General features: G+C 33.3%; 1 protein-coding gene across 1 annotated transcript in view; it reads right to left on the reverse strand.

The window, feature by feature from the left end:
- The window catches only part of LOC129971278 (Ig-like and fibronectin type-III domain-containing protein 1), a 111,196-nt gene that overhangs the window by 25,181 nt on the left and 68,484 nt on the right, over nt 1–17,531 (reverse strand). Inside the window, exons 7-13 of the mRNA XM_056084899.1 lie at nt 17,215–17,346; nt 15,634–15,789; nt 12,909–13,075; nt 8,452–8,523; nt 6,546–6,823; nt 1,686–1,979; nt 740–871 (exon numbers count right to left, since the gene is read on the reverse strand). Coding sequence (XP_055940874.1) covers nt 740–871; nt 1,686–1,979; nt 6,546–6,823; nt 8,452–8,523; nt 12,909–13,075; nt 15,634–15,789; nt 17,215–17,346 — 1,231 coding nt within the window. The remainder of the gene's footprint in view (nt 1–739; nt 872–1,685; nt 1,980–6,545; nt 6,824–8,451; nt 8,524–12,908; nt 13,076–15,633; nt 15,790–17,214; nt 17,347–17,531) is intronic.

Below are 17,531 nucleotides of genomic sequence, written 5' to 3' on the forward strand. Positions count from 1 at the left end.
TCTATTAACTATTTTCAACTGGTTCAATAAAACCATCGCTTCTATTAGATACATTTTGAAGATAGGTAAAAATAGATAGGATAAATCTCTTGATTTCTTTTTTGAATCGGAAACTAAGTTATGATCAATTCACACAATCAACGAATGAGCTGCGGAAGCATATTATTTTTATTTGATCGGTTTGCGACGGCAATCAAATGCAAAATCATACTACAGTAAAATATTTATTATTAATGGTAAGTAAAGATATTGTGACGTAAAATATTAATTCCAATACAGCAGCTGAGATGAATATAGTTTCTTTGCCAAATGATGTCAAATACTGTGCCAATTAAGTAAATAAATTGGCCCCTAATCAAATCAAAGCCCCTAAATTTTCCATTTAAGATGCATTGATTTTCAATCGGAATTTATGATATTATCAGATTTTATAATATTTTTGTATTTTATTTATGATATACGGAATTTAGAACCTCAGGATTAGAGAGATTTAATTACTGCGTATGTTTATTTTGAATGATTGAAAATTGAGAATGGCCTTCGTTGCAAAGGATGATTCAGAGTTGATTAAATTCCAAAATTATTTTATTTGGCCACTTAAGAACATGCGTACTAAGTTTCATCGAAATTTGTCCAATCATTCGTAAGTGATCATGTTGAGTTCTCTGATTTCGGACTGATAGTTGAGATAGCGAAGGAGTGTAAGATCGCAAATGCATCAAAATAAGGCGAAGCATACCTTGTCTGCGGTTGTAAATTATCCAGCAAATGAGGTGATTTCACATCATTGACAACATTGTACTCAATGATTTCATCCATTGCCACTTCTTTCCAGTAGAGGACGTAACTCAGCACACTCTCTGGAAGCATGCTGCACGAAAAAAGGAAATTTTATCTTAGTAATATGTATATAAAAATGCTTATAATTTTTTTAATCTCAGGTGTCTGAAAGTAACATTGCCACTGATGGTAATTATTTCATTTGAGCGATTAGGCATTGGCTAATTTTTTTAAATCAAAAAGGGACTCTAATATCTTTGCTAAAAGGTTAAGAAAATATTATAACTGCATTCTGAGCTAAATTAGTTCAATACTTTTTCCGTAGATAAAGAAATCTGTTTGCTTGCTTTTCAGAGCGGATGTTTTTATTTTGGTCCTGTAAATTTACGCCTGTTCATGTAATTGCCGAATCTAAAAACCGTCATACATTGGTGAAACTGGTAGGATTTTTTAATATTCTTCGATCCTATGTAATGTATGTTGCTTCCATGAATCACAAGACCTTTTATAAACCTGCTTGTAGAGAATATTGTAGTTGCATGCTATTATTCTTTTAAAAATTGAGGAAATTTTTTGTTTGTTTAAATCCTTATTTTACTGAATCTTTGGTATATTGTCGATGTTTTGAAGCTTTTTTTAAGTAAAAAAGTATGACCTTTTTTTTATCAATATTTTTTACTCAAAATGAAACTTGGATTATAAATAACTATAACAATTATGTAAACTTGGATAGAAATGGATTATTAACTAAAATAAGAAAGTTGAATTTCCTTCACTGGCCATATTACCTTGAAAAAAAAATATTCTGTGAAATTTTAAATTTTAAATTGAAAATCTAAGGTGAAAGCAGAAATCTTTTTAAAAACATGAAGAGAAGGAATGTTTGGAGCTTGTGTGGTCTTTACCTGGGCGGACTCCACTTGAGCACTGCCCACCTGGAGTGAACCATCGACACCAAAAATTGCTCCGGCGCCCCGGGTAGCACTTTGTAGTACTCCAACAGGCAGTTGCCATAAATGTCGATGTGATCTAAACAGATGAAGTGACGATAGTCCAGCTGGGTGACGTTACCCCGGCAGAAGTCCAAGCAGATATCCGGCAAACCCCTCTGCTGACAGCACTGACTGTGGTCAGCACCACCGGCCATACACTCGAAGGTGATATTGACGAACGGAGCACACATCAGCACGTCGGATAATCTATGAGTGAGGGAAGAAATTTTGGATTAATGGTGGTGTGTGTGCGTCTCATACAGTTTTACGGATTCATAGATTTGCTACGAAGTAGCCGAAAGTCGAGAGGAGAACACTCCGTGACACTATCAGAAGAACAATTCCGAGATAGATAATAAATCATAAGGGGAATAATAATAATATTTAAATAATATGAGGGAAAGAAAAGGAGAGTTTGAATGAGTAAAATTAGATGAGCAAAGAGTGAAAAAAACTCATTAGAAAAGAATAATCACTGAAATAAAAATAAAAAGAGATACATTCTGTTAAAGCAAAAATCAAATGTCATCCTTTAAAGTTGAAATATAAAATAATCTAGCCTCCTTTGGTGATTGATCAATTTGCTCCGATTGATTATTGACTGTTTAGGCTGTTAAACTATTAATTTGAATGAATTTCTAAAAAAAAAAAAAAATTTCACTTTGTAAATCGATACGACTAAAACACATGAATTCCATTAAAACAATTCTCTTCAAATAAAAAAGTGCAATATTAAATAAAAGTGGAAGTGAAAATTCTACTACGGATTGAATGATTTGGCAAAAGTACGTGTCTCAATGTTTTGGCGGAGAGTTTGAATCCCGTATAAACATTGTTTCAGATAGTGTATCAAATTGAATTAAAAATATTATTAAAATTAAGTGAAAAATTGAATTGATATAATTAGAAAGGTATTTTTTTAGTTTTAAGATAATACAAAAAGTATTTTTACAGCATAATTATTTTGGAAGATATGAGTACCGATTTCCAAAAGGAAGTCATAATGATCATGGCTAGACTTAAGATTAATAAATGGGCGCCAAAATTGAAACATTTTGAAGCAACTTCACTTCATATATAATCGTGACAAATTTTTATTGCAACTTTAAAAGCCTTTTGTTGGCCTTTCTGGTATAAACGCAAGATCACAGACTTTTAGAGTGTTTTTAGACGATTATCTTTAAAACACTCTTATCACGATTATGACTTGCTTGTGAGAAACGGTTCATTCATCTCAATTCTTACCACGATTACTTATCTGGCATCTGTTAAGCCTATTTTTGCACTCGATTGAACATTTTGTTTGAAGCCTATTTATCGATTACTTTTATATTTTCTTTCCTCTGACTGAATGCCCTCTTTGGCGACCTGACTAACTATGTTTAGAACACTTCTAACAATATTTTGCAGCTCCACTCATTAGCTAAATGAAGCGTTTGATTCAGTGCAGCTGTAAAAAGGTTCAATGAATGAAGCAGTCTGAAATTCGTATGATGTTTTGTTTATATTTGTCTGTTGCCATTCGATAATTACTAATAAGCTCGATTTCTCTGACACGAACATTATAGTTTCATATACAAAGACTATTTCTGATTCAAGTACAATGATTACATTTTTCGCTTGTATTTTATCCCGATCCCGTGCTTCGAATCACTTCAGTTCAAAAATAGATTCCCTGCAATAAATTGAATGAGGAGTTATTTTCACTCTAACTGCGATGCAAATGCATTTTTAAACTTTGAAACTCGTAAGTAACTGCCGCCAATACGTTATAAAATAGGCCATTAAGCTTTAAAGTTGAATTCTTTTTTGTGCCTGATTCCCATAAAAATGTCATGCATGAATCAGCAGAGATTTTAAAACTTGATTCTTTACCGCCATTCAATTGACATACATAAATATTTTCGTCGTTTGAGGCTTTCTCTTTTTATTTACGACTTGTAATCGTGAGAGATATCTAAATTTAGAAGTGCTGCTATACTGCACTTCCATTTGTTGATGCACACGTTTCAATTTAGAAGGAATTCTACCAAAAAAAATATGTCGCCATATTCGAGCAAAAAAAAAAAAAAAAAAAAAAAAAAAAAAAAAAAAAATGAAGGGAGTCACTCAAAATACTATATCAATGATAAAAAGTCCAGTAGAACGATCGTTCAATATTGTATAAGACATTGCTGGAAATATATTTCCACACTCCTTTATTTAATAATTCTGTAAGACTTTTTTCTTTCTATTTAATTTTTCTTGATTTTGTATTTAAATTTATCATAATCCCTCAGTTGTAAATATAACGCAAGTAACCCTCCGTTCATTAAGGCAAGACACATGCCGAAGTGTGCTTCTGACGAGAGCTTCGCGGTTTTAATTTTTCTCTCCCCCACCCCTAGATGAAATCAAGCAACTTTTCGTTTACGCTGTTCATATTCACCGCTTAGACGTTCTATAAAGTAGGAAAACGTTTGAGATGGGATATACATGACCCAGTTCAGTTGCACTGCTATTTAACAAATACTGATGGTCATTCACGAGACCTCAATTTAATAATTTGCAAATTTCGATAATTGCAAAATCCAATGCAAATTTCGATAATTTCGTAGTATTTACAACTCAGCCAACATCAGCTCCACATCATCAGCCCAATCACCATTACCTCCACATCATTAGCTTAGCCATCTGCAATCCTTCCAGTCTCAAGCTCCTATCTAGTCGTTCCCACCTCAGTCAGCTAATTCAGCCCAGTCCCTCAGCATAGCATTCACCAAACACAAACCAAATGGGATTATAAACCAGAACGGTCCACACATTTGTAGAGGGGACCGCAACTGTAACCAGCAATGTAACCTATCTGTATATCAAAAGGAACATTTTCTGTATATATTGTAAATACTTTTTTTCCCCTCTTCTGTAACCAAGTATTTGATTTCAATAAAGTGGCACGGGGGTCTGGGTCTACTCTCACTCTCCATGTCCACCCAACTGTTTAAATAATCGTAAAGATTATAGTCTCAGGGGCATGGAGAGGTGTTAAGGTACTAATACTATAATACTTGTGTGTTTTTCGCTATCGTCATTAGCAGAGCTCATTTTTTTTTAATTTAAAATATTTGCAGGGAAACAAAAAAAGTTGTCAGAGTGAAAGGCTAAGAAGAAGCAATGCATTCATTTTTATGCATTAAAAAACATTTCAGTTTAATAAAGTTGACAAATTCTAAACAATAATTTACTATGATGCAAAAAGATTGAAGAATGAAATGCCGCGAATTTCATAGCAAAGAATGACAGCTGTGAGATACGAATCCACACATCCGAAGAAACTATATTCATAAAAAATATGATGACCAAGTTGCAAACATCCTGTCTAAATAATTTCTGTTTCCTTATATTAATACAATGAGATTTATAGCCTTAGCAATACGAAAAATAATTTAAAAAATAAATCTTTTGAAACAAATTTCAGATTATCATTTGGCAACATGAATTTTGATGATGTATATATGGATTTTGAAATTGTTTACAATATTGTGCATACTCATTTGATAATTTTAAAATGAAACATGTATGTATAATTCAATATGTATCTTTTGATAATATCAATAAACCTCGCAGCCTGTTATTAATCATTGTTGGAATAAAACCGATGTTTCCGGCACAAAAAATAAATTTGTTCATCAATAAACCCATTTGATTAAATAAAAGTTGAATGTTAAACGTTTAGACTTAATTCTTTGTATTAAAATATCTGTGTAAATGAGGGCCAGACACAATGGATGAAAACGGCTTTCAAGAAAATAATAGATGTAGTAACATAATTTTAAAAGTAATTAAGTAAAAGAGTTCCAGTTATATTCTTGTACAAAAATGCAAAACAAAATTTCAAATTAAGAAATAATGAATGTTGGCGCCACTTTCTCCAACTGTCTCCCTTTTTCACAAACACTTAGCTTTAAAATATTATGGATCTTCGTTTTCTTGTTCAGTCATTTTAGTAAATGCCATTCGACCACTCCCCCAATAACACACGTATATTGGACAATATTGTACGATATTAAACAATATTCACAATATTGTATAATATTGTTAAATATTTAATAATATAACACAATATCCAACTATATTGTGATATATTCTATGCTACCTGGGTCTTTTGGATTGTAGTGAAAGAAACAAGAAAATAATAAGTGACACCGGCTGGGTAGATTTAAAAAAAACACCTCAGAATCTATTTAAATTGTAAACCTAAATCTACTTATAAATTATAAATGAAGATTGAGACACAAAATGTAATTAATTAATTCATAAAAATTGCATTAAGAACAATGTTTCCTGGTATAATGGTATCTATTATAGAAGTCTGATTAGAAATTTGTGCTTTTATTGGAAAAAGCAAAGTAATTTACTTTTTAAATCGAATCTTATAAAAACTCAAAATGTGAAAAAATTGTATCATACTAGGAGTAGATTTTTAATGTATTGCATTTTATGAATTCGAAAAAATAAAAGATTTTGGATCTGATTCTTTAATATTTTAAAGAGAAATGAAATCATGGGCCTAATTTTAGTTTTTTAAAAGATAAATTTATCCAATAACACTTAGCAAAGAGAAAAATTTGGAAGAACAAATTCCATTTCCTTTCTACTCTACTGAATGGTCGCCAATATAAAATGAGTAATAGGCACAATTCATTTCCGCTGTCTAGATGAGACAGTGTCCATTTGAACTGCTTCAGATACTCAACCTCCCAGACTGGAATCGGGCCAAAAAGCGCCACTTACTTCGTGTCTTCGTCATCTGAGGGATCGCACAAGCTCTTCAAGCACTTTCCTTCGGGAACACCTTTCTTCTGGCAGCACTTAGTGATGTTGGGCAGGTGGGCAAAGTAGGCTTCCGACGCATTAGCCACCATGTTTCCTTTGGGCGCAGACAGCGTCAGCACGCGCACGGAAGACGTGGGCAAGCTGCTGCCGTGAGAGTTCTCCGACGTGACTTGCACTTCGTACATGGTCACCGGTTGCAGACCGCTTACTACATAACTCGTCTTGTTGCCGTCCACCTGGAAGGAAATAACATGCCATTCGGATTATCGAATATTCTCTGGTAGAAAACAATTGTGAGAAACATCCTAGTCATTTAACACATTGACTGCTTCAAACGCGTTTGTGCATTACAGATAATATGTAATTGTATCTTACTAGATGACATCTTCTCTACTACAGTTAAAAGATAGCAAAGAAAGGGTCATCTAATTAGATAGGTGGTCGTGGCAGTGAACGTGTTGATGGGTTGGATTGGGTATCAGTTCATATGTCATCGAAACGAGATTTTGACATTATTCTTGGCAATAGGATTCATTTTCCATTTTGGCCCTTTGTTACAATCAAGTTCTTGGTTTGTTAGTCTTAATTTCTATCAGAAAAATTGAACTACCTTCAGTGCATTTATTTTGTTGAGAACTGTTTACGATAAATATTTGCTTTATCACGGTTATGATGAAAGTATCGTTTACTCTCAATATTGACGACAAAATAAATTTTTCACTCTTGCATTTTTTCCTAATTCTTTTAATCTACGCGTGCAGTTATATATTTTTCAAATACTACTGTTTATGACTGTTTGAATTTATTTTGTTACTTGTTTTAAAGGGTTAAGTTTTAGTTATTTGAAACGAATTTTGAAATATTTTGCATTTATTTTATAACTGTTTACATACATTTTCTTATATTTAATATTTATTTTTATGCCTATTTTTTATTTTATTAATTATGAGTGGCAGCGGATTTGCCTGTTAAATCCATTGAAATTGTAATTGCATCAGCGGAATTTTTTGTACCGATTATTAACATGCCTTCGTCTAATCATTGGCCTTCTAAACACGGGTAAATTAAAATAATTATAATCATCAAATCTAGTTTTCAAAATTCTCTTATCCCGGATATTAAACATTGTCATAAGACAGATGAGATATTTTTTAATTACTCATTCGCGATTTTAATCATTAATGTAAATATAATCTAAATTATTGGACTAGTATTCAGAATAAATTAATCTTTTAATGTTTTATATGACATTTCCGGATGTTAAACAAAAATATCTGTATTAAAGTAAGTAAATTAAATAAATGTCATAGATCGAATGAAAAAAATAATCTCATTCCAAAATTATTTGGTTTCGGCTATAAATTCAATAAAATAATATATATATATAAGAAATAATATTATATATACAAGAAAATTAGCTTTACTTAAATGATATTCGACGAAAAACATGATGAAAATGCAATAAATAATCTCTTTTCGTTATATGCTTTCTTTTTAGTTCCTGCCAGAGTGACTCATTTCAGATTAGTTCCGTTTTCAAAGAATGATGGCAGCACTGTATATGTTGAATACAATACTATAACATTTGCCCTGACGTCTATTTTCCCTTCTCTGTGTGGTCATATATGATTCGTCTGATCTCATCTTAGCTCTTTCATATCGCAAAATCACGACTTCTTAAATGCTTACATTTAGAGACCATTAAAAGGAAGACCAAAGTAAGTATGAGGAAGCTCTAAAACAGACACCCAGGAAAGTGCTAATAATGCGACGTTTTCCATAAAAAAAAAACAAAAAAACATGGTGAGTTACAACAAATAAGCTTTTCAGAATAGTGAAATCGCAAAATATTAAAAGTACTTACCATAACCATCATGAAGGATTTCACAGAGCCTGTCTTCTTTGGGTCTAGTTTCGTCATCTTTTTTTGATCATTCTAAATAATAAGAATGTTATTTTTTTAGAATTTCACAAAAGATATTTGAATCACCAATATTGTGAACACTATAAAATGTCCTTTTAAAAAGCATGCGATTTGTTTATACAAGATGAATCAAAACTCATGGGTAAAATTTCAGAAAAACATTACAACAAATGTTATATTTTCTTTGTGCTATAATGCAAGGTCCCTAGTTTTGCCATTTTCTATCATTTCTAACTCAACATGAAAGGAAACATATATTATAATTGACAACGTTTTCTTCACTGCAAAATTTGAATTATTGTTGGAAAAACCAACAATAGTGGCATAAGTTTGGAAGCTTCGACTTGGCCTCAATTTCCGAATGTATTCCGCTGACGCTGCTTTGCTCGGATATTTGGTGGAGCTCAGCCTTGTCTATTGACGCTGCAGCGCGCCTGGTTACAGGTTATGTAAAAATCGCTGGGTCAAAGATGACAAGGCAAAATTTTTTTGTTGTGGGGCATTCTCTTAAAATCAGTTCTGATTTATCCTGTATAAGCACTGGTTGAAGCCGAAACAAGTCAGCCGTAGTTGGTCGACAGCAGTTCTGCAACCACGAAACATTTTTTCAAAATCTTTTTTTGTTAGAAACATCATCGTTTATGCCATCTAATTTCTCGCATTTTGCACTGTTATGTCCTTCATCTTCTTTTAATAAGCACCAACCAACCAAATAACTGTAGCCGTGGATGGCGCGGCAGTCACAATCTAAATCTTAGATAACCATTCACATCTTGTTTACTTTGCGCGCTTCTTTCTCTTATTTCTCTTATTCGTCTTTCACTTTAATTTCTGTCACAACTCTTTTTTTTTTCTTCAAAAAAACTTTATTCTACATGTTATGAAATCCTATATGTTAATATTTAATCCATTTTATATATTTTGGTCTGAATATTAAATTATACTGTAAATTTAATATTCAAGACTGAATAACGTTTGCCATTGACATACTCCGAAATTACGATTCTAGATACCGAGTTTCAAGAAAGGATTTTGAGACTGAGGCGAACAAACATCAAATTCGCCTTTAGAGATACAAGTGCAAATGCTTTATAATTCCTTAATCCCTATTGATGCTAAACAAGGAAAGAAGTAATACTTCATTTACACCTTAAAAAAAGTCCTGATATGTTTTCTGTGAATCTTGATGATCTGATAACTATCACAAATAAACATTGTTCTAGTTTAATTTGGAATATGCATAAATACTTTTAAATCTTTTATAAAAAAAAAGTCTCATTCTTCGTTACTAAAATGAACAGTATCTGAAGCATTCTATTCTACTTTGAGAAATTGCATTTTATTCTTCTGCACTCATCATTACATCCTGCACCGCTTTTTCAAGCACCAATAAATCCTATCTAACAGAATTCATTATTCTGTTTGCTCAAATCCTCAACGTGCAATGCTCTTCTTTAGCCATTCTGACAACATACTTTCTAGGTGTCAATCGAAGATATTTTCACTTTCCTTTTCAAACGTTTGTTCCTCCTCTTCTTATTCTTTCCATCCTACTTTTCATTCTTCTTATTATTATTCAGGGTATGGTTGCACCATATCCTGAAATGCATAAAACAAACCTGGCACTACTGTATCTGAGATAAACACTAAGTTCAGTGACCCTGAATTCGACACTTCGGTAAATGGAGGGATTTGTTATTGTTGTTGTTTATAGCACTTGTCATAGAAAAGCTCGCTGACAAAGTCAGCGATTTTAAGCCGCGTTTTTAGCGTTTCTTGTTTCAGTAGCGCCATCTCGGGCCAAGAGTGCGTCTTAGCTACTCATGCGTTACAGCTCTTTCCACCGGCGGACTTCATTGATATATTTCATTCACTCATCCACTGATCGTCATTTAGACCTGAATCAGAGAACGATCACCTCTGATCCAGTATCCCTAGTGGTATGGTCTTGACTTGAAGGACTTTATGGCCAAGAGACTTATATTCACACCAGCCACCTTGTACACGGACAGTCTCCGGCTGGCTGGGCTAGAGCTCATAATCCAAGGGATGCGAATCCAACGCCCTACCAACCAGGCTGTCCCGGCCTGGAGGGATTTATTTTAAGAGTATCGAACAAAAATACTAACCGTTCTTCGAATACTATCTAAAGGTTATGTAACTACCCCCCCCCCCCCTCCAATCCTGTGATAGCACTTTGAATAGAAATCCTTGTTCTTTTGTAATGCAAATAATTATTATCAATACAAACATGATAGAGAAAATGACGATAGGGGAAAAAACACGTACATGGTGAGCAGTTGAGAAACTGAATATTTTTCAGTCAGGGGTGCCCAGGGATGCTTGCTAAGCGAATATTTGATACAAATCCGGTTTTTAGTTTCACAAATTGGCCGGAGAATGAGTAAAAAGAATAATGAGAGAGATAGTAAGAATAAAAAGAGTTGGCATATCAAAATATGTGACGGATGGATTGATGAAAGGAGCAACGGTGGATTTCCACTTTTCAGGCAATTTTTCTTAATTGCTGTTACATTCAGATACACTGCTTCTTAAACGTAAAATACAGAACTGAAAAAGGCATTATTATACAAATAATAATTAGAAGACATTTTAGTTATCAAGTAGATGTACATTACACTATCGTAATCAAACGAAATGAAGTAACTTCTAACAATTTAGGATTAACTCCTGTCATTTTTAATTTTTTGTTGCAAAATTTCTCCTCTACCCTTCATTTTTCTTTATTTGTGAAAAAAGACCCCAAGTTTCATTTTCATTCAAAATGCTTCTGATAGTCATGGATCGTTGGATTAGAATCTTAATTTTACAACTGGTCCAAAATTTTGCCATGGTCACAATGAATTAGAAATCTGCACGTATGCAAGGAATGCTGAATGGGGCGAAGCTAGAAGCTAAGAAACTGGCGCCAAAGTTAAGATGTGCATGGTAAGAATGGTCTGTTTTCCAAGATGATGCGATTAACACTTCAAAACGGTAGTGAATTCAATAAGGTTGATGACTGATTGGTCATTTTACCCAGCCGATCAAAGAGAGAGGCAGGCTCTTGCCACACTGTAACATAAATGCAAAGTGGCAAGAAATAAGCAGTCTTGTGCTGCTTTACAGAAATCGGCTGAGAAAGAGGGTAAGATGTTACAACAAGCGTATGATGCATGCTCTTCTTTTTAATAATCAAGTGTCTATTTCTGGTTCATATAAGTAATTGAAAGAATGCGTGTGTACTTAAATTACGATAACATACATTTTTATTTCAGTAATTACATTATCCTCTGTCTGATTCCGGCAAAATTATGATGTATGCATTGTTCTTCATTTAATTCAGACTGAAATCTGCATGACATTTTTTAATTTTATTTCCTGATTTCAAAAATGCAATTTGAAATAACTATAACCACATTATTCTGAAGGAGACAAAAGTAATGCCTGGTATATTTGCACGACGTGCTGGTTAAAGCAAGTTCATATTTTTAAACCGAACCGCTTGGGAATGGATGGTTCCTAGGTGCGGATTATTTTTTTCCTTTCGGTAAACATAGAAAGATTAATAGTACAAAGTTGTCCTTTTTGCGAGTACAGTTCATTAATTCTCGCCAACCTACAAGGCGAGATCTGTAAACCATGTAGTATTTCGTTTTGCGTCTGTTGATTTTCTTCCATTGTTTTATTATTTAACTATGCAAATATTTTTTCATCATCATTAAATATTACATTTTTGTATAAATTCCATTTCTTATTATTATGAAGAATAATTTTAAACTATATTAATTTTATGCATTTGATTTACAGCAATTTGTCTACTTTATCTGTGCAATTTACCTGTACTTTATCTGTACAATTTACCGCCTTTGGAAATCGACCTGTCCTTAAGGATTTCCCTGGCTGATAAATGGTTAATTTGAAATGTTTAGGTGCTAAAAATTTCATCTACCTTTTTTGATAAGATTGAAAAATATGAATTTAATATAAATTGAAATTTATGCAGAAAGGAACTTTTTTCTATCTGCTTTCTAAATAGAGCATTTGAATATTAAATATTTGGAGTTAAACGTCAGTGTATGGTAAAATTTAGCTGCAAATATCTTCATCTAGATGAAAAAAAAATTGCAAAATATCTACATGATTAAACAAACTGAATGAACATGATTGAACACACTGTATGGCATACGTTGGTCTTTGTACACTTCACATACGAGAAAGTGGAAACAGATTTTTAAGTGCATTTTCGAAAAGGGCATTAGATTACAGTTTGCTACTTCAAGAAAGGACAGTGGAAGACAAGTTTTCATTATAGAATTAATTGATCAACAAAAATTCACTCGTTCATTATTAAAGAAATGTTTATGAAATTGTGGAAAGCGAATGTTTTTTCTCACCATTCCTGATTCAAGTTTCTGCAGATCGCTTAGTTCCTTCACCAACGTCACATTGATGTGGTATTTCTCCACTGCAACTTCTTGGTGCGGCGGAATCCATTTGACCTTGAGTTCTGTATCAGACAGAACTTCCACGGAAACCTCCTGGGGAGGGCCAGGTAGTAATTCTAAAAAAAAAATGCAAAGGAATTTTAATATTTAAATGCGCAATGTTGTTATGCGTCTGGGTTTCAGACACGTTTGCATATCAAGAGAGTTATAAATTAGACATATCCACTTTTGCAAGTTAAATCCTTTGAAAATCAAAAGTTCTTTTAGAGCAGGATCAAAATACGGAGAGGGGATTGTTTGGTGACATCTTCTTCACTTGGCGAGGTTTGATTAAAAAATAATGCAACGCGGGAGGTGGATCTAACTTAAGAAACATTAAGAATGGAAGATGTTTGACTTTTACAAGACAAAACAACGGCGAGCGTTTCATCAAAGACTGAAAACAAAGACTCCACACGTTTTGGGTAATTCCCATTTTTGAAAGGAGATGCTTGGTAGTCTAAGAATTGGTAGTCTAAGACTGGAATTTATATTATGTGTGCAAATCTTCTTCGAATAATAAGCTTATGGACATTTTCAATTCCATCAAAAGACGCTAAATGATAAAGTTACTACATTTCAGTCACCAAGTTTCTTCAAAGATATCTCTGCACGTATAATTCAACAGGCAAGACACTTTTTCTCTAAGAAGATACGAGTTTTCTCTTTTATTATTTCTGCAATTCTCTTCACGGACGAAAAAATTAATTATGGAATAGAAGCCAGATTAAAAAAGGGAGCCATGGTGTCCCCCATGGAAATGTCTTAGTTTCGAGACCAGAATATTCGTGGTTCAGAATCTAGTTCCACGAAAGAACTGCTTTGTTAAGCATCGTTCCGACATCCTGTGACCCTATAGGTTTGGTCATAAATCTGCCAACTGACCCACTATTGGATCGCCCCCGCTTGTGGACGGTAATCGGGAGCTTCCTGCAAATTCTTGGTAAAATGAACAGACATCAAAGAATCCCAGAAAACCACAAGAGAGGGGAATGTGGGTAAAATGTACCAGACTCAAGATGTACACAGTCGTCGGAACAGGGCTTTAGAGGGACTGGTGAACGATACATTTAGTGGTGATAAATGCCTTTCAATCGGCGCAGATTTATGGAGAGAGGAAGCGCCAATTGAGACGTCCCTTTCCCTGTATGATAAGAACCTAAAATTAGAATGTCTGATCCAAAACAGCAGTCATGTTGTTTCATGACTGCTGCTCATCTGAAGATATTTGCAGAAGCAAATATATTCAAATGAAATGAACTAAGCCTGCATATGAAGCTATCCCAATCAATCGATCTTTATAGCTGCAATCAGCTTTGAATTCCTAGATTTATTCGCCGGATATTTTGAAATCACAATAATATACTTCAGTTATACAATATTGAAGATTTTAATAGTGCTCGGAACGTCCGATAAGGGTCATAATTCGTTCGAAATAAAATTTAACTTGAAGTGTGTTCAAACATTCCACTTTGCCATATGTGTTTGTGTGTGTGTGTGTGTTTTGCTGTTTTGTGCAGGTGCTAAATGATGAACTATTTCTAATGGAACAATTGCAAACGATACACAACGATGTCAGCTCTAGAATATATCGACACTAATAACGTGTTTCTGTTGACATGAATCTCTTTTTTTTTTTTTAATTCATAGCCAGAGAATGAAGGATATCTATATTTTGATCAAGAAAACTCTCGTCAAAAAATCCGAGATTTTGATGAGTATTTATATCTCAAACATCCTTGATACTATTTCCGTCTATCTGTGACAAAGATAATTCAAAAATACTTTAAGCTATGCAAATGAAAGTTGGCATACGATCTTTACATCACATGTGTAGAATTCTATCGAATATTTTGCAAAATCCGTTCAGATGAAGTCAATCTGTTCGAATACACGTTAACTACAAACAGAAGAGAGCTAGATACATAAAATTTGGTACACAGATTTAACATCTACAGTGTAAATACCTATCAAAATGTGAACCAAATCCAACTGAGGGGATTAGCTATCTGTCGGCCCCTTACTTTCAGAAGCATGTGAAGGCGGTAACTCAAAATCGCACTGACTTAAATATATTAAATTTAGTGTGTGATTTTATGACTACGATTATAGTTCTGTGTCGGATTTTGGTTTGAATCTAGGTGGAAAAAACGTCTAAAACACAAATTCGATTTATGGATATTCTTTACAACCTGCCAGGGATTAAACATTGAAAAATTCTCCAAGAATGACACGAAGATTCAGTGAAAATACAAATTCAAGCCAAAGGTTAATATTTCGTAACTAGTCTATGTCAATGCCAATCAAGGCGTTCGTTGGGATAACTCGTATATTAAAAGATATGCGAGCAAGTTTTGGGAAGACCACTCTTGCTAGTTCCTTTTGTGATTTATTGAAAGCAATGTATTTATAAATTATAAGAAATGGTAAAAAAGTTTTGAATAAAAATTGCAATTATCCAAGAAATGTTAACTGACGAAGAAGGGAAAGAAACAGAAAGAATTTTTACTATTGGACTTATTATGCTAATTATTAATTTTTGTCCATATTTTACAAAGAGTATTACTGTTAAATTACTGATTGAAGTCTATGATTTAAATTTGGTTCAAAATTTCGAAAAGATCTCGATACATGCCTATTCCTTCAGCGATGCAAGTGAGCGTCGGAAGGGTATGGTCCATGCAAGAATAGTGCTGCAACACCGTCGTCAAGCCGTAATCTCCTGTGCACACGGAGCGACACACTTCGGGAATGTTCTGTTTCACGCAGCACGGCATGTGGTTGCGCCCGTCTGGAAAAAAAATTCATTAGTTCATTTCATTTTAAAGCTGATAAAGTAATCGTTCTATACAATGGTTACTTATAAAAATAAACTCAAAAACTAAGAGAAGTACTTTTTATCAAGAGAACTGTACTGATATATTTTGGGTGCCTGAATTATGAATATTTCACATCTTTCATAAAGGAAATATTAGGAATTGGTTGGGATTTACTTTCCATCTGAAATATTCTACAGCTATCAGTTACCTTTTGGAGTGGTTTCTTCCAACTTATATTCCAAATTTCTTGCAGCATAAAAAAAAGAATGAACTATACTTTTCACCTTCTCCATCATTAGATTCAAAATAGTGTGTCTAATAGAGATAAACAGTTAATTTTTTTCTTGAGAAACTTTGCTTCTTTAATAATATTCGGTTAAGGGTAACACAGAAAACCTCAATTTCTTTACTTTAATTTTACGAGACTCTCATCTAACTAAGACAAAAATTTTCCAGCCATTATGTTTTCCGCTCTCAAAATATTAACATAGCTTTATCTTTTTTTGTAATTTCCAGAAGTGCATCCATATAGAGAAAACGGAACCAACCCTTAATTAAGGATAAATACATATACACATATATAAAATTTATTCAGTTTATCACATTTTTGTAAAATATCTTAACTAAAAAAATATTTTTTAAAAATTAGTTTCGATAAATTATAGTGTTAGGGTTGTAGTGTCCACATACTGTCATTATAGTTTATGATCCCTCAATAAATCCTGATCCTGGCAAAACTCTGACTCTAATAATGTATTCTCAAAAGTAGGCGCAGTGAATTGGTGGCTAGATTTCGACTGGGCTAATGGATTCCCAGGCTCAATCCTTTACTTACCAAATTATTTTACGATCAATTTTTCAAATTCAGTTTTGAACCATTAGTTAAGTTTAGTACAAAATAAATACAGGGAGAAGAAAAGGCTTTTTAAAATTAATTGAAATAATTTAATTAATTAAATTAATAATTAAAGGTTTTTAATGTTATTTTTAGTCGGTCGGAAACACGTTCTTCGTGTTCTTTGAAATACTGTTAGAAAAAATTATCATATTGTGAAGATACCAGCTTGATTTACACAGAACTATGAAGTACCGTCTGTAAATAAAGGGTTAAGCCCCAGTTTCCTCAGAAATCTACCAAGCATGGGGTTTGATACATTTGACATTATGTGAATCAAAATGCCTTTCTGGAATTCCTCCTCCCTCACATGGAATGGGTATTTAGTGAGAACATTATGGAATCTGTTGGCCATGATTCGCTATATGGAGGTTCACTGAAAAACTGCCTTCGTATAATTTTCAAAAGAAATGTAACTCGAACTGTGAGTCGTAGATTTGGCAGTAAAGAAGCATCACTGTAGAAAGAAAAAAAAAAAAAAAAGAAGAAGAAGAGGTAAGACCTGTCAGACACTTGGTTATCACAGGCAAGTGGTCCATACATTGCCAAGGGTTGGGGTGTCCCCCCATTATCACAGACTGAAGACTGCAGAATTCTTGACAGGAAGCAGGGACGCCGTGGTTTACGCAGCAACCTATGGACGAAATAAAATTATTGCGATGGCCAGTACTGAGTGGGAGTATTGAAGCATTCCATAACGATATGAAGCAATAATACCATTTTGAATCATGATTTGAAAAAAAATTTAAATAAATTTATTATGCAAATTTGTGAAAGACAGTAAATAATTATATAGTAGGAAGACTTCTTTTTAATGGA

Source organism: Argiope bruennichi, chromosome 6, assembly GCF_947563725.1.
Source record: "Argiope bruennichi chromosome 6, qqArgBrue1.1, whole genome shotgun sequence".
In the NCBI taxonomy this organism is placed as follows: domain Eukaryota; kingdom Metazoa; phylum Arthropoda; class Arachnida; order Araneae; family Araneidae; genus Argiope; species Argiope bruennichi.